General features: G+C 42.5%; 2 protein-coding genes across 4 annotated transcripts; one reads left to right on the top strand and one right to left on the bottom strand.

The window, feature by feature from the left end:
• Positions 1 to 3,718: 3,718 nt before the first annotated feature.
• tatdn1 (TatD DNase domain containing 1) lies at positions 3,719 to 19,483 on the bottom strand. Of its 3 annotated transcripts, XM_080485662.1 has the most exons (12): positions 19,363 to 19,483; positions 17,662 to 17,727; positions 17,540 to 17,589; positions 15,785 to 15,848; positions 12,070 to 12,213; positions 11,941 to 11,983; positions 9,942 to 10,027; positions 9,823 to 9,863; positions 8,626 to 8,702; positions 7,711 to 7,781; positions 3,983 to 4,109; positions 3,719 to 3,892 (listed from the first exon to the last, which is right to left on the bottom strand). In XM_080485662.1, the coding sequence occupies exons 1-12, from the start codon at positions 19,433 to 19,435 to the stop codon at positions 3,790 to 3,792; spliced, it is 945 nt and encodes a 314-aa protein (XP_080341788.1). In that variant the 5' UTR covers positions 19,436 to 19,483; the 3' UTR covers positions 3,719 to 3,789. The 3 variants fall into 3 exon arrangements, with proteins under 3 accessions (XP_080341788.1, XP_080341790.1, XP_080341789.1); XM_080485664.1 differs by lacking the exon at positions 15,785 to 15,848 and having other exon boundaries at positions 19,363 to 19,480; XM_080485663.1 differs by lacking the exon at positions 17,662 to 17,727 and having other exon boundaries at positions 19,363 to 19,479.
• A 1,567-nt stretch (positions 19,484 to 21,050) lies between these two features.
• On the top strand, positions 21,051 to 27,395 carry ndufb9 (NADH:ubiquinone oxidoreductase subunit B9). The gene is made up of 4 exons (XM_080485396.1): positions 21,051 to 21,175; positions 22,083 to 22,275; positions 23,109 to 23,222; positions 26,651 to 27,395. Exons 1-4 carry the CDS (start codon positions 21,087 to 21,089, stop codon positions 26,780 to 26,782), a joined length of 528 nt encoding a protein of 175 aa, XP_080341522.1. The 5' UTR covers positions 21,051 to 21,086; the 3' UTR covers positions 26,783 to 27,395.
• The last annotated feature ends 364 nt before the right edge of the window (positions 27,396 to 27,759 follow it).

A 27,759-nucleotide genomic window follows, 5' to 3' on the forward strand; every position in this document is an offset into this window, starting at 1 on the left:
CTCTTTTTGGTAGAGATGGGGTCCACCTGGATCGGCTAGGCAACCGGATGCTAGCGGCTACCAGTCAGCATGCTGTCCAGACGGTTCCTCCGGCGTGACTTTTTACCATCCGGGCCCTGCCCCCAGCGCCCCACGCTCGTCACTGTCTTCCTTCCTCCTCACCTACCAGGTCTTCCTCGGGCGGTCCCTCTCCATCCCTTCACCTGAATCTTCACAGCCAGCGTTCTTCACTGACAAGAAGAAGATGTCTTCGTCCTGTCCTGGTTCCTGTGGTCGGCTTGGATGAAGGGCAGCCTGCGCATCGCCTCTCCCTTCCCTTCATTCGAGAGCGCGGGACGAACCTGCAAAACCTGCGGCCACTTGCTCGTGCTCCACCGTCGGCTAATGCGCCAGATCCAGTCCCAGTTCGGACGGCTCTGGTTAATGCTAATCTCTAGCCAACAAGACTTTTATTCTTAAAGATTTCTTTACCTCCCAAGGATTGGATTTTTTTATACATAACGGAGACATGGATGGCCGTCGGTGAGTCCAGTGCCTTTTGTGAACTTCTGCCTCATGACTGCACTTATTTTAATGCTCCGAGGACGTCAGGTCGTGGAGGAGGCATAGCGACTGTTTATAAGCAACATTTTAATTGTAAACAAATCACTTCAACTAAATCTTATTCCAGCTTTGAGATGAACTCCTTTGAGCAGGGTTCTGTCCTCCCGACGCTCTGCACTGTTATATACAGACCGCCTAAATATAACAAAGACTTTATTGGTGACTTTGCTGATTTTTTGGCAGAAATAATGCCTAAATATGACAGAGTTTTAATGGTTGGGGATTTTAATATCCATGTTTGTTACCCTATGAAGCCGCTGGCCAAAGACTTTTTACATCTAATTGACTCTTTTAATCTTGTACAGTCTGTGTCCGGCCCCACGCAAGAACACGGACATACACTTGATCTTGTTTTGTCACGTGGTTTTATTCCCTGTAACCTAAAAGTCTGTGATGCAGCGTTCTCTGACTACATGCCTGTTGTTTTTGATGTGCCTCTCCCCTGTCATAAGGCTAAACCTCGCGCTCCAGCACAGCGCTGCCGCGTTATTAACGCTTCCACTGCAGTGCAGTTTTCCACTGCCTTTGATACATGTAACAGCCCAATTAACCTTCTGACCTTTAATTCAGATGTAGAGGCACTGGCCTCCCACTTGGACTCATCCTGCCGATCTATTTTAGATGTTGTGGCGCCGCTAAAAACAAGGCTCTCTAAACATAAACCTGAGCCATGGATCGATGAAACCACTCGTGCTGCCAGACAAGTGTGCAGGAGAGCTGAGAGAAGTGGCAGAAGGATAAGTTACAGGTGTCCTTCCAGATGTTAAGGAACAGCTGGCGTTCTTATCAGAGAACTGTGAAAACTGCAAAAGCCAAATATTTGTCTGATATCATCATCTCCAACTGTCACAATCCTCGTGTTTTATTTAAAACCATAAACTCTGTTCTTAATGCTCCACAACCAGCCTGCCTGGAGAACTCCTCAGAGGTGTGAGAGAGCTTCCAGAGCTACTTCACTATAAGGTTGTAGACATTAAGGCCCTCATTAGCAGTCCTGCTTATAACCCCCCTACTTTTGTCACATGCTCTGTCGAGTTTGAGCAGTTTGAGCCGGTCAGCCAGCCTTATCTAACAGAGATCATTGGCCATATGAAGCCTGCTGGATCCCCAATGATCCAGTTCCACCTCGTCTTTTTAAAGAGCTTCGTCCCATGTTGACACCGTTTGTCCTCAACATTTTAAATAGCAGGTTGGTAAATGAGTTTTAAACATGCAGTGGTGACACCTTTGATTAAAAAGCCTGGCTCAGACCCTCTGTGCTCTCAGATTTCAGGCCTATCTCCAAGGTTCCTTTCCTTTCTAAGGTTTTGGAGAAAATAGTTTATCATCAGCTAAAGTCATTCTTGGATGAGCAGAACATTCCGGAGGTGTTTCAGTCTGGGTTTAAAACCCTTCACAGCACTGAGTCGCCACTGTTGAAGGTTTTTAATGATCTCTTCCTGGCCACAGACTCTGGTTGCTATGTTGCTCTGGCTCTGTTGGACCTTACAGCTGCCTTGGACACAGTGGACCATCAGACCCTCCTGTCTCGTCTGGAGACCTTGGTGGACAGAAGGGGCAGTGCTTTAAAGTGGCTCAGGTGGTATTTAGAGGACAGACGTTTCTGTGTCCGTGTTGGAACCGTAGAGTTCTCTGCAGCACCTCTTCCATGTGGAGTGCCTCAAGGCTCTATACTTGGCCCTCTTCTATTCTCCCTCTACCTACTTCGCCTTTGATCGACTCCGGAAACATGGCATCCCTTTTCATTTTTATGCTGACGACAGCCACATTTATTTTCCTCTGAATCAAGAAAATGCTTTCTCCACAAAGCCACTCCTTGACTGCATTGTTGAAATCAAGTCCTGGTCGTCCCTGAACTTTTTACATTTAAACAATGAGAAGACCGAGGTCATGTTGTTTGGGCCCAGTGGTTCCACCAAGGTACATGTTGATCTGGGTCCTCTAAGGCAACAATTAACGCACTCATCCAAAAATCTCGGTGTCAGACTGGACTCTGATCTTAAATTACATTTACAAATTAAATCAGTGGTCAAGTCCAGCTTTTTTCAGTTAAGACAACGAGCCAAAGTGAAACCTTTCCTGTCCTTGGATCATTTCCAGATTTTAATCCATTCTTTTATCACCACTCGTTTAGATTACTGCAATGCACTTTATGTTGGACTCAGCCAGTCTTCACTCTCACGTCTTCAGCTGAACCAAAATGTCGCTGCTCGACTTTTAACAGGAGCCAAAAAACATGAGCACATCACACCAGTTTTAGCATCGGTTCACTGGCTCCCTGTTCGTTTTAGGATTCATTTTAATGATTTGATTGTTTTTAAATGTCTTCATGGCCTCGCCCCACATTATTTGTCTGACCTGCTCCGGCCGTACACTCCCTCGTGATCTCTCAGGTCGGCAGATCAGTCATTGTTGTTTGTCCCTCAGACCAAGAGGAAGCAGAGTGGTGATCGGGCCTTTTCAGTCGTTGCCTCAATATTGTGGAATGACTTTCCTCTGCACATCAAACAGGCCGACTCACTTCCTGTTTTTAAAACCTCTCTAAAAACACACTTTTTCTCTTTGGCTATTAACTCGGTCTGAGAGGTGACTTTTATTGTTTTGAACTTCTGAACTTATTTTTATTGCTTTATTTTTTTTATTGTTCTGTCTGTGTACAGTACTTTGGCACACTGTGTTGTTTTTAAAGTGCTCTATAATTAAAGTTAGTAGTAGTAGTAGTAGTAGTAGTAGTAGTAGTAGTAGTACATTGGTGAAATCAGTGACGTAAGACGTTTTGGAGTAAAAACAATCGGTTCTTTGGCTGTGCTCATTTAAGAACTGGCCCTGGCACCGGCCTTGAACTAGCATACATAGTGAGAGCCCGGAGAGGAGGCCCACAGCTCATCTATGTAACAAACACAACTACTCTTATGTTCTTAATGTATGTTTCAGACTAAAATATGTACAGAGAGTTGGAGCAATGAAGGCAGATGTGACTCTTGGTATGACTTGGTAAAGTTTTGTTTCTGAAATCTGTGCGAGATAGATAAAACCACTTCAATTAGAATTAGTCTGACTGTTTTGTTGTTTCAAAAAAAAAAAGAAAAAAAAAAGTAAGAAAACGACAAGTTTTGATTTGAGGATAGCCAAGTTTTACTATTTGTAAAGCACTCAATAAAGGCACATAGCTTGGGCCATGAATGATCAGCTGGAGTTGAAGAAGACTTTGACTGTGTTGTTGTAGATGGTGCTGGCCAGCTCCACTGGATCCTCTTCCCTCGCTGCTGCCATCACTTCCAGTACTTGTCTGAACGAAACAAAAACACAAAATTACCTCTGAAAAATATGGATGTATGCTCACTAGTGTTCGACTACAGCTTTGAGCTCAGGTACCCACATGATGTGACAGGGCTCGTTCCTGTCCTTCAGACAGTGTCCGGCCTCCCATTTCTTCTTCGTTGGAAATGTAGTTTTAACATATTGGGATCCTGCATGAGTGTTTTTCACGCCACACCAGGGGGCATCTGAGGGGAGCAGGATAGTAGTGATGGAGGAAGAAACACATTAGAGGCACACATTGAAATGAAATCTCAGGGTTATTTTTGACTCTGAGATCATCTAAAGCATCAGTTTTCAAAGCTTGGAAAGATTAACGTTCTCATTTATATGTATAAGATCATTACTATTATTATTATTATCATTGGGGGCAGTTGGGATCTGAGGCAATTAAAAGCTCTTCTGCTGCTTAGATGCTTTCAATATTAAATATGTAGTAAATGTGTGAATACACTGCAATTGTTATTGTTTGTAGTTTTGCACTAAAGCTTATTTTATCATTTTAATGTTTATTAATAATTCCCATTCTAAAAATGTTCATTTCTTAAAATAACCAATGATTCACGACCAGTGATGCTGGTAACCCCTTACTTAGTAATGCGTTACTCTCATATGACCACTTTTCAGTAACAAGTAATCTATCGCGTTACTGTTTCCAAACCAGTGATCAGATTGAAGTTACTTCTCCACGTCACTGTGCGTAACTATTGTAGCGTCACGCAGGACGTTGTAAAGGAAGATACAGTGGGTACGCAAAGTATTCAGACCCCTTTGAATTTGTATCTTGAGTAACTTGAGTAACACTTTGAAAATATGGTCTGAGATTAAGAAAAACTCAATTGGAAGGAGATCGTAAACTATTGATACGGCCCTCTCAAACACCTACTTTTGGTCCCAGTGTGTCAGATGATACGTTTTCCAGGTGGACAGACAGGGGAAAATCGGTGCAATGTGATCTGGGTGACGGTGCTCAGACTGCCACCCCCGCCACCCGGAAAGGGATAAGTGGGAGAAAATGGATGGATGGACAGAGAGGGGAATAACAGCAATATGTACACTTGTTGAAGGAAAAACCTTTAAATCCTTTGAAAAACTCAAACAAGAATTCAAGTTAGAAAACAAAGACCTGTACCGGTATTTACAGTTAAGGAACTTTTATCAAAAGGAAGTGAAAAGGCTTTTATCAGAGGAGACTGAGAAGTTGATATTCTTTGTGACAGGCGCATATAACAAAGTTCCTTTCATAGATCGTATCAAAACTGTATCGCCAACTCCAAGAATGTAATGGAAGAAACTCATTACATCTGAAAACAAAAAGGGAACAAGAACTCAACGTCACAATGTCTGACGGTGTCCGGCTCTCCATGTGCAACACAACAAACTTCAACTCACTCCAGAAGATGGAGAGAATTCAGTCGGAAAAATCTAAGACGCTTTTTTATAACCCCACAAATGACAACAGGATTGTTGGAGAGGGTGTGGACATGTGGACGCCAACCACTCCCACATCTTTTGGTCATGCGTAGAAATACAGTCATACTTTAACAATGTCATTCAAATAATGGAGGAAATCATCCATCCATCCATCCATCCATCCATCCAGCCATTTTCACCCACTTCTCCGTTTCTGGGTCACGGGGGTGTCAGTCTGAGCACCGTCACCCAGATCACATTGCACGGATTAAGAACCTTCCCTGTGGGTGGTGAGCCCACGGGAAGGTGGCGCCCGGCGTGGGACATGAACCCTCTACCTTGAGATTGAGCGTCTCATGCTCTACCAACTGAGCTAGCGAGGAAATCTTAAACGTAAAACTACCCAGGGACCCACGGATTGTATATCTGGGATTAATACCTGGTGAATACTTGTAAAGAAAGACACTTACCTCTTTAAAATATTGACCACTGCTATCAAAAAGACCTTGACAAGAAACGGGCTGAAAAGCAACCCCCCCCCCGTCCCCCCCCCCCCCCAAACCCTCGACAATAGCTGGACATTGTTGAGGAAATCTATACAATGGAAAAAAATGACTTTTTGCTTGAGAGTCAAAGAGTGGGATTTGGAACAAAATGGCAGAAATGGACTGTATTCAAGGTCAGAGCCTTACCACAACGGACTGTTTAAAAACACATGGAAAACCTCCCCCTTTTTTGTTTTTGTTGGTATTTTTGTTTCAAATAGTTTTTCGCTATAAGTTGGTGTTATTGTTACTATTGTTTGTAGCTCAAATTTGAAAATGGTGAAATAAAAAGTTGTATGAACAAAAGACACAATCATTGGGCACAACGCCACCTGCTGGAAACAATTTCTGGCTGAAACTTTACACGTTGCATGAGAGTCCAAGGGTACGTCCGAATTGTCCCTCCTGTCTCCTTATCTATGGACTTTACCTTAACCCTTAGATGACGTCACGGGGTTAAGGAAAGGTGTCAGGAGGCTTCCTATAGGAGTTAGTGAAAGGTGTCAGGAGGCTTCCTAAAGGAGTTAGTGAAAGGTGTCAGGAGGCTTCCTAAAGGAGTTAGTGAAAGGCGATCACGGGGGTGTGGCAGTCGGGCCGCACTTTCACTTAGTAACGTCATAATAATGCGACGGCGGTGCAAGTTAGTGACGTCCACCATGGTGGGGAAAGAACTACAAGTTTCCGAAAATAGACTACAAAAAGCAGATCTGGGTTCTAGATGATTTCAAGTTGTTCAAGGCAGATTATTGTTTTGGTAACTTACATGATCTGCTCCTTTTTCTGACATCGTGAGTTTCCCTGAACGCTCCGATGAGCGGGTTCCTTTAAATGTTGTCGCCGCAAGGAATTGTGGGAGAACATGAGCTGGTCTCCTTTGCTAAAGGAAGCATCAGTGGTTCCTAGGCTAAAGGAGGTTCTAAAGGAAGCATCAGTGGTTCCTAAGTTAAAGGAGGTTCTAAAGGAAGCATCAGTGGTTCCTAGGCTAAAGGAGGTTCTATAGGAAGCATCAGTGGTTCCTAAGCTAAGGGAGGTTCTAAAGCACACGTGTCGAACTCCAGGCCTCGAGGGCCGCAGCCCTGCACGTTTTGCATGTCTCCCAGCTTCAACACAGCTGATTGCAATGAGCAGCTCGTTATCTGGCTTTGTGCTGAATGTGATGATGAACCATCAGGACATTCAGGGGAGGGAGACATTGAAAACGTGCAGGGCTGCGGCCCACGAGGATCTGAGTTTGACACCCCTGTTCTAAAGGAAGCATCAGTGGTTCCTAAGTTAAAGGAGGTTCTAAAGGAAGCATCAGTGGTTCCTAGGCTAAAGGAGGTTCTAAAGGAAGCATCAGTGGTTCCTAAGTTAAAGGAGGTTCTAAAGGAAGCATCAGTGGTTCCTAAGCTAAAGGAGGTTCTAAAGGAAGCAACGAGCCTCCTTTCCTTTGCTTACTGAGAATTCAGACAGTCCTTATCATGGCCGCCACACAGAACACTTCCAGGATTAAGGAAAAGTCGATGAGGAGATAGGAGGGACAATTCGGACGTACCCCACATCTCATCACAGCCTGAAGACTGTTACATCGATCGGCCGTAGCGCCACCTGCTGGTAACAGGTAGTGGGGTGACGTGCACGGAACCTTGACATGCAACACATTCCGAAGTGCGTGGGTGTGAGAGGACCCCTTCAACTCTACTTGTAGCTTTAATTTTTCTTATTTTTTTGCTTTACTTAGTTTGACGTTTTTCTTTGTCGCTGGTGTTTGGAATAAAAAATGAATTCATTCTTCATTCATTCAAGTCATGGGATTAATAAGCCACATTACCTTAATTTAGCCTTAACTCACCAGTTTCTATCATGAGCCTCTCAGCGGGGATGGACTTCATGGCTTCGATGTTGGCTGCTGTTTTCAAGGAGCTGCAAAAGGTGGCTTCTTGTTAACAGAATCAAATAAGTTGTCTTTAAAACATATGAAACATCAGCAGATTCTCCCAAAACAGGAAACTCTTCAACATTCCGACCTTGGAAATAAAAACATTACTTATTGTACAGCTATATCAGCATCAGTAAATATAGCAGAAGTAGGTTTTTTTTGTTTGGTTAAATCGACTGATTTAAATAATGTCACATATAATCCTGTTGTCCCACCACATCTGTCAACAAGAAGAAAAAAACACCAACATTACCAAACACTGACTCCATGTCAGTTGCTGAAGTGAGGCTTCCATACATTTTCAAGCTATTATGAATGAACACAGTCATTAAAACCCTCTTCTTTTTTAAACTTTCTCAGAAGAAACGACGAGTCATCATTTCAGCTTAAAAGACTGAAAATATGTTAGAACACTCAACAGAATTTGAAGAAACAACACCCATAATCTAATTTTAAATTAACTGGGACTCATGTACAAAAGGGCAAAGTTCAGATGTATGAAGACTGAAATAATCATGACATGTGCTATGCTTCTCGCCAACTTCCTGTCTGGCGGTCGGACGTTTCTACGGCCATTGATGCTTTGGAGACACTCAGAGGCGAAGCTGAAAATAGTTAACTGTGATGTGCCGGTGATGAACTGGTCAACATAAAGAGCAATTTGCATCGAGAGACGTTTTAATGTAATTAGAGTATCTTAATGCACACACATTGTTCCAAAGCTCCATCACATGATGAATTAGTCAGACCCTGGTGTGGAGCTGAGCCATGATGTGATATGGCTCAAAGTCAAAGGTCAAGTCCAACATTTGAAATACTCTGTCTTACCATCCATTTATTCCAATATAGAGGTCCAACTCAATAAGCGCTAAAGCATCTTCTGATGTCCCGTCAAACGAGTGGACCTGAAGGGAGACAATAATTACTGAAAATTAGCCAACGATTACAAAGGTAAATGTACTCAAATATACTTGTTACTGCAAATGAGAGGTAACCAAGTACTTGGGAACATACATTTCGAGTTACAATCGTCTTCCACAGCGTGTCAATATCATTGTAGCATTAGCATTAGTTCAGCTGTATGCACTATGTGGGTCTAATGACCAGTGTTGCCAAGACATCATCTTACAAGCATAGTGTGACATCTCTGCAGTTGTGTTAATGTTGGCATGTGGAGGTTTAATGATGACGCTTCCCATTCTTTTGTGTTACTTGAATGGATCGTTAAGAGTGAGTTGGCCTGTGATTGGCTGACAGTGGAGAAGTGAGCTGTCTTGCTCAGGGAGCCCCGTGCATGTTTATTGGACTGTGGGGGGGACCAGAGTACCGGAGGAAACACACACACACACACACACACACACACACACACACACACACACACACACACACACACACACACACACACACACACACACACAGAGAAAGTGCAAACTCCACACAGAAAGTGTATTTGAACCCACGACCTTCTTGCTGTGAGGCGAGAGCGCTAACCATTGCGCCAATCAGAACTTTAAAATCTCGCCAAAGGCCTTGAGTTTGACATGCGCTCTATGTTGTTCGGGGGAGCTGGTGGGGGGATTGAGGGTCTTGTTCAAGGGGGAGCTGGTGGGGATCAAGGGTGTTGTTGAAGGGCTGATTGAGAAACCCATGCACACACAGGAGGAACATGCAAACTCAATACAGAAAGGCCATGAGCTGGGATTTGAACCAGGACCTTCTTGATGAGGCGAGAGCGCTAACTGCCCGCTGTCCAGGTCCGCTGTGAAATATTTGTTTACGTACATCTTAGATCTCAGTCAGTTTGAGCTTTTACAGCTGTAGGGTGGGTCCCAGAAGAACTCAGGATGAGTTTGTTAAAGGCTGCTGTACAGCATCATGTCCTGAAAAGGATCCACCGCCGACATGTACAACAACAAAAAAGCAACATGCTGAAATGCTATAATTTGACTCCTTCTCAGATTGAAATAATAAAGTGGATTGTGTTACTGTGTGAATCCTATCAAACAGTACAAAGAACCCACTCACCACTCCTCCAACACATCGGTCTCGATTCCTCTTCATGATGTCTGTCAAAGACAAAGACAAGTCTCAGATTTCCTCCTTTACTGAACCAGTCCAGTGATGATCAAACTCCTCAAACAGACCAATGAACTCCTGATGGGAGTTTCTGCAGTGCAGGAACATGGGGAGTTTGGTCTCCTCGGCCAGATCAAACTGCTTTTCAAAGTATCTGCAGCCAAAGAGAAAAGAGGAAACTGTACCAGAGCTGGATCCACGGACAGGCAGGCTGTTCTCACAGTGGGAACACGGAGCCACAGAGCCACAGAGCCACAGAGCCACACAGCCCGGCTCTATCATCACAATTTAAAGTCACATATTAACCTTCAAATGATGCAAAATAGATTCAAAATATCCTCCCCAAAAAAGTACAAGTGAGAGCTACCGGGGGTTTAGTGTCGTCACTATTCCAGCCAGAACAATTCAATTTGAACACAAGCATATATGGAAGTAAAGCACGTTAATTATTCCTTCAGATGAATTAAAGAATCAGTTGGAGCCATTTTAGGCCTCGTCCACTCGAGCCAAAACAATCTTTTTTCTCCCCGGGGTTCTCAAAATACATTCTGTCCACACGTCAGTATGAGCACGGCTCAACATGAGGCTTTACGGCGTGTAGTACATATGCCAGGGCTTTAGGGGTGCTGTGACTCACCGAATACACCAGAAATGCAGAAGAAGACACGGAGGAACACATAGAAAATTTTGAAGTAGACTCTTGCTCATAGATTTCTATATAACTGAGTTCTACAGGCGTATGGCCCTGCTCCTCCTCCAGCTATAGCGTCAGTAGCTTCTGCAGCTCGACTGGAGCATTTAGTTCGTGGTTGTTGTGGTTATTGGTTGACATCAGACCGCGGTGGGGAAGAGGGGCAGCAATTATGTCATCTTTGTTCCCCACAGATGATCTGTCTTTGCCGTCCACACCTCATAGCGAAGCCAGGGTTTTAGAATTTCTCCACTCTGGGACCCGGGTAAAAAAAAAAAAAAGTTTTCGGGCTTTGAAAACAAGGTTCAGCCCGCTGGATGAGCAGAACGCAGTTTTGACTACTTTTTCTCTTTTTCTTCGGACCCTTAGGACGTTACTTGTAATCTTAGTTACTTTTGAAATGAGTAATCAGTAAAGTAACTAATAGGGATGTCCCGATCCGATCGGTAGATATCGGATCGGGGCCGATATTGGTGATTTGTGAGTGATCGGGGATCGGCAAATCCAGCCGATCACCCCGCCGATCTAAAAAAAAAAAAAAAAAAAACGTGGTCCACAACGTCACCTAATAACCAGAACAATCAGGGACTAGAAGCTCCGGTCGAGCTGCAGAAGCTAGAATCAGGCGGAGCAGGGCCATAGACCTATAAAACTAGAGTTATATATAGTGGTTTATGTGTTTATGTGCAGAAGTCTACTTCTACATTTCTATCTGGTCTGTCTTCTTCTGTTTTTATTGTGTTTGGTGAGTCACAGCGCCCCTAAAGGCCTGGCATGTGTACTACATGCCCTGAAGCCTCGTGTTGAGCCGTGTTCATACTGACGGGTGGACAGAATTTGTTTTAAGAACCCCGGGGAGAAAAAAAGATTGTTTTTTTGGCGTTTTTTCCTTCAGTTTACAACAACAACTAAAGAGAAAGAGAAGAATTCTGATTCAATAAGTGAGTTTTACAATAATTTCTATCTAAACAAAGCTTCTGCCAATAGTGCTTTTAGCTTCAGACCTCTTAGTTGCTCCAAAAATAGACTATTGAGTATATTTGCAATAGTAATGTGAGTATCGGATCGGGAAAGTATCGGTATCGGCCGATACTCAATTCTGAAAAATCGGATCGGTATCGGGGGCAAAAAAGTGGGATCGGGACATCCCTAGTAACTAAGTTACTTTTTGAAGGTAACTGTGGCAACACTACTAGTAATACTCGGATTACAAAATTTAATATTCCCATCTGCAACACCTCCGGGGACCACAAGAGGGCCGCAGCCCACACTTTGGAAATGAGCAGTTTTATGTGGACACAGTAGCCAAAATACACACCTCCAGTAAATCCTACCTGCAGCCTCACTGAAGGCAAACATGAGACTGTGGAACTCACTTCATTTGTGTCTCTTTTGGACAAAACTCCAGCCTGTCAAAATCTGAAAAAAAAAGAAGCAAATAAAAATCATTTCAATTTTATTTTCCAAAAAAAAAGGACAAAAATGCTCATAAAGAGGAAACACACCGAGTCCGCACTCTCCTACAGCCACCACCTTCCCTCTGTGGGTGGAGGTCAGCTGCCTGAGCTCGGAGAAGTACTGCGACGCCCCGGTCTGCTCCACCTCGCTGCAGCGGGTCGGATGACAGCCCACGGTGCAGTAAAACTCCTCTGTGAGAGGAGGAGGGGACATCTACATCATCTCTTTATATGAAAAGCGAATGTCTTCAGGAGCTTCCATATTTCTTCCAAACGATTCATTTCATTTTAATTTTTTTGTTTTATTTCAGACATGCTCAAAATCAATATCAAGTCCACAGTGCACGCCAGATAACTAAAGATATTTCACTGTGAATTATTACAGAAGAACAAAATACTCGGAGAGCATGTCCGAAAAGGAGTGGGAAGAAGTATAACTTACTAAATCCCACCTCTTCTCCATAAATAATATAGAATTTCCTTTAGCTTATTTAATATTCGATAATATTCACTTATTAAATATTAAATTCACGTTAGAAGTAGTAGAATAACACAAATTATATGGTGAAAAATAATCGATCAATTACATACTTTTTTAATAATATGTAATATAGAATAAATCAAATAAAGTTGTTTGACCATATCCAATTATACATACATAAATTATACATATATACAATTTATATGCATAGAAATGTATTCACACATATACCCATGTAGAAATATACAACATGTAGGCATCCTCACACATCTTTATATCGTGTATTGAACTGTATAATGTTTGGACATCTCTTGAAGTCCACTCTGTTCCATAGTTTCACTCCACAAATGAAAAACATTCTCCTAGTTGTACGAGCATTACCGGTTCTATAAATATATTGGCCCCTTAGATTATAGACTCCTTGTCGCTCAATGAATATTTTTTGAATATTTCTTGGCAGCAGGTTGTTTTTTGCTTTGAATGTTACTTTTACCAGATCTAAAGATCTAGGTATTGCCCCAGACTGTGTCGCAGTACATTAAATATGGTAAAAATATGGAACAGTAGAGTACTTGGAGTGATTTATGAGCCGGAAAACAGTTTTGCCTAATTTAAAATTGTGGTCCCTCTGGAGTTTGGCTTGTAGATGTTTAATATTCCATTTCCAGGATAAATGTTCATCTATTATGACCCCAAGAAATCTGATTTTGTTTACTCTTTCAATGTTAACCCCCTCTATCGGGAAAATGCATTTGTATTTTTGTTTTATTCGAATTCAAAAATAATCTATTTCTGTTAAACCAAACATTACATTTTGTTTTATTCCACATTGACCCTCTGTGTTAAAGATTGCAGTTCAGTACCAGTGCAGAAAATATTGGTGTCATCAGCAAATAACTATTATTATTAATAATAATATATTGTGTCTGTGACAACTTGCATATACACTGCCTGGCCGGAAAAAAAAAAGTCACTAGCTGGATTTAACTAAGCAAATATGTACAAAGCCTCATATTGGATAATTACTGCATGGGCGATTAACTTTCATCTGGCAACAAGTTATTTAACCCCAGCTGATGCAATGAATAACTTCTCATTTCTTAAACAACCATAGCGAAAGACACATCCTGTGGTCGTGGAAAAGATTTTAGTAATTTTAAGAAGGGTCAAATCATTGGAATGCATCAAGCAGTGAAAACATCAAAAGAAATTGCAGAAACTACTAAACTTGGGTTAAGAACCGTCCAACACATTATTAAAAACTGGAAGGACGGAGGGGAACCACAGTCTTCCAGGAAGAAATGTGGTCGGAAAAAAAATCCTCAATGATCCTGATCGGACGATTACTTAAACGTTTGGCCAAATCAAATAGTAGAAAAACAACAGTAGAACTCTAGAGTTGTGTTTAATAGTGAAATCACGCACAATGTGAAGGGAACTCACGGGATTGGGATTGAACAGCCGTGTCGCCATAAGGAAACCACTCATCAGTAAGGCTAACCGGTAAAAACAAAGGCTTCAGTTTGCTGGGGAGCATAAAGATCGGACTCTGGAGGAATGGAAGAAGGTCATGTGGTCTGATGAGTCCAGAATGACCCTCTTCCAGGAGTGAAGGGGCATCAGGGTAAGACGAGAGGCGGGTGACTCATGCCGAGTCCGACTGAACAAGCCTGTGGGGGCGGGGCTGTGATCTGGGGTTGAGCAACATTATGAGGTCAGCTGACTACCTGAATATACTGAACCACCAGGTTATTTCATCAATGGGTTTTTCTTCTTCCTTAACGGCACGGGCATATTCCAAGACGACAATACCAGGATTCCTCGGGCTCGAATTGTGAAAGAGTGGTTCAGGGAGCATGAGACACCTCTTTCACACACGGATTGGCCGCCACAGAGTCCAGAGCTTAACTCCATAGAGAATCTTTGGGATGTGCTGGAGAATTGTTTGCGAAGTGGTCAGACTCTCCCATCGTCAATCCAAGATCTTGGTGACAAATAAACACTGGATGGAAATAAATCTTGTGACGTTGCAGAAGCTTATTAAAACATCGCCACAAAGCTAAAGGCGGTGCAACTAAATATTACAGTGTGTGACCGCCTTTTGGCCGGATAGTGCATCATTATATATAAAGAATGAATCATTTAGGGCCCAACACTGACCCCTGGGGGACGCCGCAAGTGATGTCCAAACTACCAGAACAACAATCACCAATTTTCACAATGTTCAATCAAATCAAAAGAAAACATGCTGCAGCCTCAAACTGATGAATGTAAAACCTGAATATTTCTGAGCGTGCACTGCAGTCAGGGAATTTCTCTGTGATGTAAACTGGGAAAGATAGTTCACAATGAGTGAATTAAGCCCTGTAAAGTAGTCCCTGCGGTTATGTGAGAAACCACATATAAAATGATTCAAAATAACCAATTGTTCTTATCACATTGGTTTCTGCACAAAAATCACTCAAAGTAAAACAAAATCATTTATTCTATAGTAGGGATGTCCCGATCACACTTTTTTGCGCCCGATACCGATCCGATTTTTCAGAACGGTATACCGATACCGATACTTTCCCGATCCGATACTCACATTACTATAGCAAAGATACTCAATAGTCTATTTTTGGAGCAACTAAGATGTCTGAAGCTAGAAGCACTATTGGCAGAAGCTTTGTTTAGATAGAAATTATTGTAAAACTCACTTATTGAATCAAAATTCTTCTCTTTCTCTTTAGTTGTTGTTATAAACTGAGGGAACATCCACACGACGAAAAAACTATCTTTGTCCTCCCTGTTCTTCTTCCAACAAACCGTCCACACCTCACTATGAACACGGCTCAACACGAGGCTTCAGGGCATGTAGTACACATGCCAGGCCTTTAGGGGCGCTGTGACTCACCAAACACAATAACAAAGCAGAAGACAGACCACATAGAAATTTAGAAGTAGACTTCTGCACATAAACCACTATATATAACTCTAGTTTTATAGGTCTATGGCCCCGCTCCGCCTGCTTCTAGCTTCTGCAGCTCGACCGGAGCTTCTAGTCCCTGATTGTTCTGGTTATTAGGTGACGTAGCGGACCGCGTTTTTTTTGTTGTTGTTTTTTTTTTTTAGATCAGCTGGATTTGCCGATCCCCGATCACTCACAAATCACTAATATCGGCCCCGATCCGATATCTACCGATCAGATCGGGACATCCCTATCTTATAGTGACGCTAATGATGCATGTTATTCTACATTACCATACATTTTGGTTCCACAGTAAGAGCCGGGGTCATTACCTCGGCTCTCTGCCAGTTTCAAGGCTTCTTTACTGTCTTCCAGACTTCCTCCTGTGATCACGAACTGTAATCCAGCAAAAAAACAACAACATTTGTTTATTACACTACTCAACAATTCAACTTTACAGTTCGGGGCTGAACGGCAGGTTCAACACATCTGAAGCAAAACAGCAACATCATGGACACGGTGACAATGTTTTGATATAATTATGGATGATATGTGTCCTGCATAACAAACGTTAAAGACAGCGGAGATCATTTGACTATAATGTTCCATTCCTAACAAAAAGTAAATAATTTAACATTTTCATATTAATAACGTGTTTGAGGTTAACTGGCGACTCTAAATATCCCCCAGCTGACCCGTCCAGTTGTAACCTGCCTTCACATCAAACATCTCTTTTTTAAAATAAAGAACATATATGAAGATTCTCTCACTCACATATGACGACGGAAGATTTAGGGATTTTTTTAAGGTTCGGTTTGACACAGTAAAGTCACCTATGAGGTACAAATGGCCTATTTTTACTCTTTTCTTGCGAGTTGGGCCCAAATTAAATGAACCACTGAGGAAAATAATGTTACTTCGAGCTCTTTTTTTGTTTGGATAATTTCTAGATTCTTCCCCCCACTGAGTGGTCACAGCCTCTGACACTGCACAAGAAGAATTTAAATAATCATGTCCTCAGACCGAACACTCAGACTGACACGCGGGGGGGGGGGGGGGGGGGTGGATTGACGTTGGATTGACGTGTTTGGAAAGAAATCCACAACACGGAGGACAACCTGGAGGGTGAAGTTGCAATGGGAGCTTGAAGTAAGTTGTGAGCATCTATGAGCATCGACGGGGATTTAACGTTGGCATCTGACGTTGTGGTCTTTACTTTTCCAACAATACATACTCAGTGTAAAGAAAACAGTTTGTTTGTGAAGGCTACAGGAAGCTGCAGCAGCCGCCGCTATGACTCCCCAAATGTCAGACACAATCCGACGGTGGTCGCGGGGCCTCCGCCCGGTCCCCGGGCCATCTTACAACCGTGTACAAAGCCTGACCGGTTTGAGCCGCGACCGCCGATTTTACCAACGATTCTCGCACGAGCCGATCTTTTGTCTCAGACGGCCGAGAACTGCGCTGTTTGTGGGAGCCTGAGGGCCCCCGCGTCCTCCCTTTTAGAACCCATAAGAACAAGAAGAAAACTCGGCAGTGACGTCAGCCAGCTGCTGAAAAAAAAAGCTTTTTCGGCAGGACAGTTCGTACAGTTGTGCTCATACGTTTACATACCCTGGGAGAATCTATGATTTCTTGGCCATTCTTCAGAGAATATGACTGATAACACAAAAACCTTTCTTCCACTCATGGTTGATGGTTGGGTGAAGCTATTTATTGGCAAACAACGGTGTTTACTCTTTTTAAATCAAAATGACAAAAGAAAGTACCCAAATGACCCGGATCAAAAGTTTACATCCCCCAGTGACTTTGACCTGATAACAACCATGAGAGGAAGAAAGGCTTTATATTCTCTGAAGAATGGCCAAGAAATCATAGATTCTCCCAGGGTATGTAAACGTATGAGCACAACTGTACCAGATAAGAAGCTGCCGAACTCACAGGCCACGCCCCCTCGCAGCAGACCACGCCCCTCGCAGCAGACCACGCCCCATGCAGGGCTGCGCCTCCAGGACCGGAGTTTGACACCTTCTGGTCTAAAGCAACGACACGTAAACTTCCAGCCAACAGTGGAGCCTCTCACTCACCTTTTCCACCCCGATTCGGAGCGCTCGGTCGATGATTTGATTCAAGTCATCTGAGAACAAGACAAAAAACAAATCAGATAAACTTTTTCAGATATGATAAGAGCAGTGGAGGAGCTGCTCACCGTCGTGTTTCCGCTTCCCCCTGTAAAGTCCTCTGAACATGGGATCAGTCAGGTTCACACCAATATCTGAGAGGGGAAAGAGGAGCTCAGTTGAGTGAGTGCAGACCGGTTCCACCTGCACAGGTGAGCGCCACATAATAGAAAATACTTTGGAGACAGTACAAGTACATTCAAATCCTCTAAATACACATCATAGAATTCATTGATATGTATATATATGACATACGTTATTGATATACTGTGACTTTTTAAAAGCTTTCCGAACATTTAAGGAAATGTTGAAGGGGAATAAAGTAAATAGGACACAGATTATTCAGTGATTAGCTTCATAGGTCATCAGAATAACAGATAATCACGCTTTAATATAGGGGATTCATATTCTAACGTTTCAGTCTCCTGTGGCTGAAGTTTGATTTCCTTGAATTATCAATGTTTATTAGTAAAATTGTATTAACATGTCTGTCAAGTTAGATCTATTCTGTAAAGAACAATAGACATCTTCCAGAAACACCAAGTAACATTTTGGATTATTCTAATGAAGCAAACTTTATTTTCTAGATAATTGTTTTTTCAAAACATGAAACTTTGCTGCAAAACGAAGATGAAGGTTAAAGTCCTTTCCGTGGACTTATCGGAAATTAATTCGGGCAAATATAAGTGTAAAGCCCTTTGTGGCGACACGTACAATCTGCGGATTGCGCTGTGCAAATAATGGATCCGTTATTTCAACAAAGATCCGTCGATCACGCGGTCCAATCCAAACAATCTGCACGGCACAATCAGCTCTAGTTAAAGATGCATTATTTCAGCGGTGCGATCAGTAGATCACCTCAAAGCAGTTAGGTGTTTAGATATCAGCTTAATTTATTGTCATATAAACATGTGGATTGTTACAGGCCACACACGGTGGCTCAAACACCACCCGGGTCCATTCAGGTGGAGTCTGCATGTTCTCCCTGTGGGTGCATGGGTTTCCTCTGGGTATTCTGGTTTCCTCCCAGGGACCAAAAACATGCACGTGAGGTCAATTAGTGACGCTATATATTATGAGTGTGTGTGGTTGTCTGTGTGTCCTGTGATAGACTGGTGACCTATCCAGCTGTGTCCTGTCCTTTCACAATAAGTCTGGGTGTGTTTTGTGTAATTGTGATTATAGTGAATATAGTGATTCTAGTTGAAAAGTGACCCAGGGGTACCCGGGGAGCCTGTCCAACAAGAACGTGGTGGACTTTGCTGAAATACGATTTCCTTCTCTCTGAATGTTTGTTACAAGAAGCCTGTGGTAGGGATTTACGCTCGCAACTGAGGTGTATTTGAACGCACCATGAAACCCCAGTCGGCTTCTGACGACGGCTTTACCGTATTAAGCGATGTAGACAGGCATTCTAGTTTAAAGCGCAGATGGCGTTACTCCAGTAAATAAAACCACATAATAATAGTAAATCACCTGAGGATTAGATGAGCGCATAGCCAAACAGAACCGCAGCAGAGGACACACATTTATATCGGGGGCAACTACTTTGGTTTAACACAGTGTGAACTGCCAGATCCTTGTTATTTACAACCTGTCAGTACACTTCTGAATACAAAAATCACAGGATCCCTGCAAACTACCAGCTCCACTGCGTCTCACACTGCAGCGATGTCGCTTTTAACCAGGTCAACTCATTCACAGATTCATAATAAGAGCTTCAGTCTTACCGATGAATTTGTGCTGTGCCATGGCTGAAACGGAAACACTCCTGAAGAGATTCAGACATGCAGCTCTCGCCATAGACGTAAAGAACAGACGCTCGCCGCCATCTTGGTCCGGTCGCTCGCTCTGCGCAATCGCAACATAGACATATAAACTTAGACCCCGCATAGTCTGTGTCCGCCCGCTGCTCCGATACGTCAGAGCGGCCGCCATCTTGTGAGGGGCAAGTCTGACCCGTCAGCCTAAACAAGTCTCTATGACCGCCATGTGTTTTCTGAAGAAAACCAACTAAATATACATTTACATGACTGTGAAGAATCATTGCTTTCATTTTGAATTCATTAAATTAAAAATTATTTTATTTATTTATTTATTTATTTATTTATTTATTTATTTATTTATTTATTTATTTAATTATTTATGCATTTATTTATTTATTTATTTATTTACATATTTACACACAATAACATATTTACTTATTATACTTTCATTTATTTTTACATAGATACCTTTAATATTACATAGAAAATAATTGTTACATATTTAGCTATTACATATTTATATATTGTTACACGTTTATCTATTATTCCATATTATATGACATATTCTCTTTCAGCTCTTCAGTTATTAGATGTTTCCCTCTCAGTTCCTCCAGAAGACCCCTCACTGTGCTCTTTGCCCTCCGTTCTCCATCTCTTCATTCCTCTTCTCGCTCCTCAGACTCTCCACCTCGGCCATGGCTTCACTGAGTCTGGCTGTCAGAGCATCAGGACATGTGGGCAGTGATAGGAGAGGTCCTAGTGAAGAAAAAAGATTGACATGTTCAGAGTCCTGTGTTATCACATTAATTCACTGCTTGTGCAACGTGCAATCAGTTGATCTACTATCCTAATCAATATATATAATAATACTGTTTGTGTACATGTCAGTATGTCTAAAAGGAGTGAGGTGTGACATGTTGCTCAGCTGTTTGAGAACAGCCAGACAGAACTTCCTCCTGGGATCAGGCTGAGGTTCTCCTGCTGGAACAGGCGGGGAACAGTACACTGACTTGTTCTGAACAACTCATTTCTTTTGAAATGTAATATTCTACACACTGCAACTAAAGTAGCCTCCGTTAGATGAACCCAATAGATGTTGATATTGTTGTTGTTGGCTGTGAAATCCGTCAATCTCAGATAAGTACCGCCTTTTTCCTCCATTGACCGAACGCACAGGTCTTTCTCACCAGATATCTCAGCGGAGAGCCGCGATGTGTGATTTGTAGTTGAAGAAAACAATCTGTGACTCGTGTGGAAGAACTTCACATCGATACAGGAGCACAAATAAGTTCTTCACCAGATGTACGGCAACAATTGGAGGGAAAATGTCAGCATGAGAGTTTTTTTTAATCTGTAAAACAGGATTTATTCACCTGTAATTAAGAATTTGTGACTTGTAAGTGTGGTGTGGTATTTGTGGAGAGAAAACAATTCTACAGGTACACAACTACAAATTCACTTTTACAAGTACACAAACCCTTTTCACCAATAATACCTCCATACTGAGTCGTCTCCTCTCTCTGATGTCCGGGGGACAGATCCGGTAACTACACCGGACCAAGATGGCGGCCATATGTCCTGCCGCGCGGCAGCCTACGCGACGTCTACTTTATATACGTCTATGGTTCGCACGTCACAAAGTCCCAGAATCCTCAGCGGTGCTTGAAGAAGGTGACAGGACGGTGAAAATGGCGTCGGCCTATTTGAGCCACCAGCAGAAGGTCCTGCGCCTCTACAAGAAGTCCCTGAGACACCTGGAGTCCTGGTGTGTGTTCAGGTAAGTCTCCCTGAGACTCCCGGAGTCCCGGTTTAGTGGAGACCTGAGGGGACACCAGCGAATCACTGCTGGACAGGCCAGGTTGAGGGTTCGCTTCTGGCAGGAGGTCACTGAGGAACCGTGTTTCTATTCATCCTCCTGGGGGGTTCAGACACGTAAAGCAACGACTGAAGGATTAAAGATAAAAGACCGTATATGGAGTTATCAGATGTCTGCACGGCGCCAGCTCATCTCAATATAAACCAACGGGTTTAGACCAAGTATGTACTTGATACATGAAGGGGTACACAGTCAAGATACTCGACGTATTTAAATCAGTTTGTCCCAAATCCGGAGAGCAAGTTTCTCTCCTATTTAACTGAACTCTAGCTTTTATTCTGTTTGGCGCTACGTCACAGGATCCCCCCCCCCCCGGGAATATCACGTTTTGGGATTATACCAGTTCTCTAGTTCTTAACATTACAAACGTATTATCTACTAAAACATTGTTTGTGACAGTTTAGATTTTAAGTGAACCTGTTCCACTTCAGTTTTCCATCCCATGAAGTTACATCTATTTATCCACCCATCATCATCGTCATTCATTCTTCATCATCCATCCTCTATACTTGCTTTGTGACGTCAGCTGAGATGAAGACCATTAATCCATAAGGACGCAAACACACTTACGTGTACAGGAAACTTCCTTTAGAGAAGTTTTTGAGAGAACTCCACAGCTGGAACATTCAAACGGCACAAAGGAAAAGCTCCCAGCTTGATCCTGGGCTTTTCTTTGCCAACTCTGTTTTCTTCATACTGCCCTGTCCTTAATGTTTGGGGGGGGGGGGGGGATACATCGAGTTTTGGATTGAACTCGTTCAGTTTGAGGGGAAAACTCACGCCGTCGTGTCGTTCCTCTTCCCCGCAGAGACAAGTACCGCTTCTACGCGTGCATGCTGCGGGCCCGCTTCGACGAGAGCAAGGAGGAGAAGGACATGGTGAAGGCCACCATGTTGCTGAAGGCGGGAGAGGAGGAGTTCTGGACCAACCAGCATCCCCAGCCCTACATCTTCCCCGACTCCCCAGGAGGGACGTCCTACGAGCGATACGAGTGCTACAAGGTCCGAAATCCAAACACCTTAACAATTCTTCTGTATTGAGTTGGTGTCTGTAGTACCGCACAACCGCTGGGATGCAGTTCTCATATGTTTTGACAAAAGATATAAGAAGCTGAATTAATTGGAATAGAATGAAAATGATGTTTTGTCCTCGTTGGAGAGGCGTTAGTATATAAACGTACTTGCTGAAGGACTTTGGCGACAGTAAAATAGTCTTTCTGTACCAGACCAACCAACCGATTAAATTCGGCGTTTTTGATCAATGTATTCATCAAGAAATCTAGAGATATTTGTACACGGTTTAGTTTAGCTGAACAAAGTAGTCAGCAGTAATGTAGAGATTGCAGCTGTTTAATACGTTCACACACCTTTTCTTCTTATATTATTTACCGTCTCCGTCATCCCTGATTCGCTTCTTGCCCGTTTTTAATTTCCATTCTTATAATAATGAACATTGTTGTGTGGTTTTAGATTTTTGCTTCTCTAGTCCTATTAGTAAAATAGTGGTTTCGGTGCGGAAGAAGTACTAGAAAGAATTCACGGCACATTATACCGTGTATAAATGTTTGTGACCGTTAAAAGACTGGACTTTGGTTTGAAATGTTTATTTCGAATATCAAGGTACGAAAGGAAAGAAAAAGAAAAACGACAAAGTTTTCCTCTCAAATAAATAAATAAATAAATAACAGTAATAATAATATAAGACTTTATATATAAAAGACTGGAATTGACCTGTGAGAACCCTTCAAATAGAAGTTATTAGACGTCCTGTGAAGGTCGGGTATTAAAAAAGTAGGTGTTGATGTGAAGCCGAAGCTCCGCCGTGTCTCCTGCAGGTCCCAGAGTGGGCGCTGGACCACTGGCACCCCTCGGAGAAGGCCATGTACCCCGACTACTTCTCCAAGAGGGAGCAGTGGAAGAAGCTGAGGATGGAGAGCTGGGACAAAGAGGTGAGTCAGAATCTCCTCTGCAGCCGCCGGGGAAAACCTTCTCTGTCCCACATTAGAGGAGAACGAGTCGACGTTTTACCTTCTCATCGATCGATTTTCAATCGGCTGTAACATCTAATCCACTGAGTATTCACGTGTAGTTTCTACCATCAAAGTTTTCAACACACTTAAACTGTCTGAAGCTTTTTCTCCTTTTGATCTGCGAGAATTGTAATTTTAAAACAAAATCACTGGAGTGGTTGGCTTCCCAAGAATTTATATGCGTATTTACTTCTTTTTAGGAATATCTTACTATGTTTTTTATGTTGTGTAGTTTAAAGTCACTGTACCAGAAAAAAAAAATCTTTAAAACTTCACTTCCCATAAAAGGTCTCACGTTTGCACGGAGACAAAAACGACAAAACAAGACCGCCGCCACTCGTTTCCCAAACTGATCCCACCAAAATAAGACAAGATAAAATAAGACAAGATAAGATAAGATGAGATATCCTTTATTTATCTCACATGTGGAGAAATGTGCAGTGGTACAACAGGATAGTACAGAGAAAGAAGTACACGTAGACATAGTCTATTGTTGTTGTTACTATTATACTATTGCAGTTGTTATTATTGTTATTATTGTTATTATTGTTATTGGTATCATTATTTTTATCATTATGGTTATTATTATTGTAACATGTAATTCAGTTAACAAGAAATAACTAAGTGATTATATTGTATTAGTAATATCTTACATTATCTAATAGACTATATGTCTTGGCTGTTTTTGTTGTTGTTTTATTTTCTGTTTTATTTTAACAGTGTTATTGTAGCAGCCACATTATCATTATTATTTAAGTTTATGAACAGGGGTGGGACTTAATAAGCTTGTCTTCTTCCCACTCCTTTTCGAGCTAGAGTGTTGATATTATGTTTTATTTTATTGTATTTTTTTTTCTGGCTTTTATGCCCGTGTTGTGTCGCTCGAAATAAAATTGGAAATGAAATGAAAAATGAAAAAAAAAAAGCAGATAAAAACACAATCTAATAAAAATATGCACACGGTGCCTATAGGTGTGGACATGTACAGAATATGGGGGTGGATGTATTTTACATAATAAATACGTTCTTATAGATTACTGTAGTTGTAGCACCACTTCTTGTCCAGCTGGAGTGGAGTGATATTGTCCGGTGGTGGTGTGCAGTGGTCTCCTGGGAGCAGGCTCGGTTGAAGAGTCTGACTGCAGCAGTTTGTTTACAAACTCACCGGAATTTGTTGCCGTCAAACTGTTTATGTTTTCTTGACTGATATATCCTCTTGGGGAAACTTGCTGCAAGGCATTCTGGGATGTCAGACGTGGTCGTCGTGGCAGCAACAGTGAAAATATCAACGTTTGACCAGTTCAGCCTGAAAAAAACAAAAAAGAAAAATCCAGATTTTCTCAAAGAAAGCGTCTAAAAGCCTCGAGAAGTCGTCCGAAATGTTGTGAAACTGATCGTTGATCACTTTTCCAGTGCAAATCGAGATCCAGTGTACGAAGGGGATCTTGTGACACGAGGCCTCAGAAATCTTTGGGAGTTTCCGCGACACTAAGATGTCGACAAACATGGGGGGGGGGGGGGATGCTCCGCCAAATTAAAATGCGAGAAATACGTGCTTGTATGAGTGTAACGAGGAATTTCCTTCAGAAAGGCTCTGATACCTTATTAGAGATGTAGACCAACAAATAAAAGTGCTTCAGAAATATTTTCATTTTCCCCCGTGTGGATCCTGGGAGACGAGCTTTAAGATGAGCCGTGCAATACGTGTTTAATCTTGTTATTCTTGGACAATCCATCCATTCGCCTATCACCAACCGTGACGCGTCCACCCTGCAGGGAAAACTCATTTCAGCTCCTCGTGTCCACCTCACTCCGTCAGTCATGACCACAGGTGAGGGTGGAGGTGATCCACATGTCAAGGAGGCGTAGTAAATTGGCAGAAACAATAAAAGGGGTCAACATTTCAGTTGAACTTGTTTGAGGAGACTGTGTGTAATTGACAGCTTTTTCTGCGACTGGACGGAAAAGATGTGGATGTTTGTGACGCCGGAGTTTCCAGAATAAAGTGGAGGGTTCAGATCCAGCAGGTGGCTCCAGAGTTCAACCCTCAAGGCCTCCGCATCCTCCCTTCCTGAACCCATAAGAACAAGAAGAAAATTGGGCAGTGACGTCACCCAGCTGCTGAAAAAAAGGCTTTTTCTGCAGGACCGTTCATACACCGATAAGAAGCTGTCGAACTCGCAGGCCACGCCCCCTCACGATAGGCCACGCCCCCCCCCCCCCCCCCCCCCCCCCCCCCCCCCCCACAGCAGCCACACATCTGTGATGCGGCGTTTAAACTTTTTAACTGCACAGTTTATTTCTGGCCTCCAGTGCTTTCAGAAATAAATTTCTCTGAACTTGTTCAGTAATAAAAGAGAGAGTTGTTGGTCCGGTATTAACTACAGGAGCTGACAGCTGTTCGTGATGCGTTCAGGTGCATCACGTAAGCCTGCACTCCGACATTTTAATGAGCTGCGGCGCTCGTACAGTAGTGATATTACAAGCTAAATATGATTAAAATATGATTGATAGTCATGAGAGAGCTGGAACATGCATGAGCAGCACAGCAGAGCAGAAGGTTCAGCAGAGCAGCTCCTACATAGTTCAGCCAGGACGGTTGGTACAGACCAAACTAATTTCTCCAGCCAGACGGAGCTGGAAGACGGAAATGACGTCATTTTGTTGGGCAGGACCTGCACTGCTGAACCTTCGTCTTCTTCTTATGGAGGATGAAGAGGCCTTGACCTTCATCTGTTATCATCTCACTTCTCTGGGCTGTGTGGACGTGGCAGATCACAGGGCATCCTGGAAAAAACCCCACATAGGATTTAGAGAAAACCTGAAACTGCTGTTTCACTGTAACGTGAGACAGATTCAGGACAGGAATGTGGAACAATGGAGGACGACTTTTTCTGTTTTTATTTAAGGTTCAGAATCTTCCATTGTGGTTAACGACGTCCACTCCTGCCAACCCAACAATAAATCAGACTTTCTATATGCAACACGTTTAATGCAGCTCAGTACAAATTAAAAAGCTTCATGCACGATTGAAACTGTAAGAATGAGCCTTGGAAACAAGTTGAAGCTTTAAAAGGTCTGAAGATGAATAGATTAAGATAAAGTATTAACACCACAAACTGACTTGGAGCGTCAGATAAAAGATTAGAAATAGAATGAAAGTGGGAAAAGAAATAAATGGAGTTAAGATAAGAAAGTAAATAAATAAGTGTGTACATTAAAATAAAACTGTAAACCCAATAAGTGTTTTAGATTGTGGGGGGGGGGGTGTGGAGAAACCCCCAGAGAGGACCTGCTGACCACGGGAAGTGACCCCTTGTTCTTAAAACGTGTCTCTCTGCTTCAAGGTGGCCCAGCTGGAGGCCGAGACCCCGACCGACGGACCCAAGACCGAGGCCCTCCCTCCTGCACGCAAGGACGGAGACCTCCCCCCTCTGTGGTGGCAGTACGTCACCCGCCCCCGAGAGCGCCCCATCTGATCTGCACCGCCCCGACGTCCTCCCACCGCCAGGCTTTCGGGTCCTGTAAATGTTCCACTTAGTACCTCAAACTCTTCTAATAAATTGTACAACGAGGCGCGTTTCCTTTGCGTTCTTCTCACAATAGTTCTGTTGGAATGACCTCACAAGGTGTGGAAAAAAATACTCAGAAAACTTTGAACCTTTAAACAAGTCCATTCATTTCTTACAGTTATGCTCGCAGCGATGTAGTGAAACAGAAGTACCAGAGTTTTGCACCAGGAGTCGGTGTTAAAGGCTTGTTCAAATTTAAATTGTTTTTTTTTAATCTTTATTAATGTACTGTTATTTTACTGGTCCATCAATCAAATTGGGCTTCATGTGGACTAAATGTATAATATTCCCATAATATATCTATTAAATATTATAATAACTTGAAGTAAATATTGAACTTCCTTCTCTAACCAAAGGAAATGTCTGGTAATGAACAGGTTCATAATGTCTCTGTTTTATTGTGGCTGATGACAGTGTACACTTTGTTCTTTCAGTACTACATATGTAACGTATAAACATGACAGGGAAAATGAATCATGGAAATAAAATAAATGTATTGACATCAGTGATGCCTGTAACGCATTAATTAGTAACGCGTTCTTCTCACATGACCACTTTTTTCAGTAGCGAGTAATCTAACGCGTTTCTCCACTGCTCAGTGAAATATAGGGAACACTACAATAACATCCTAGATCTCAATTAATGAAATATTGCAGTTGAAATTCTTTATTCAATATATAGTGGAGTGCGTTGAGAACAAAATAACATTAAAATATCAATGTAAATCCAAACTATTATCCCATGGAGGTCTGGATATGAGATCATACTAAAAATAAAACATTGCAGGCTGATCCAACGTCAGAAAAACTTCCTCAAGACGAGTCAAAATGAGGCTCAGTAGTGTGTGTTGGGCCTCCACCTGCCTGGAGGACCTCCCTACAACC

The sequence above is a fragment of the Lipophrys pholis genome (assembly GCF_963383615.2).
Source record: "Lipophrys pholis genome assembly, chromosome: 17".
NCBI classification, from domain to species: Eukaryota; Metazoa; Chordata; class Actinopteri; order Blenniiformes; family Blenniidae; genus Lipophrys; species Lipophrys pholis.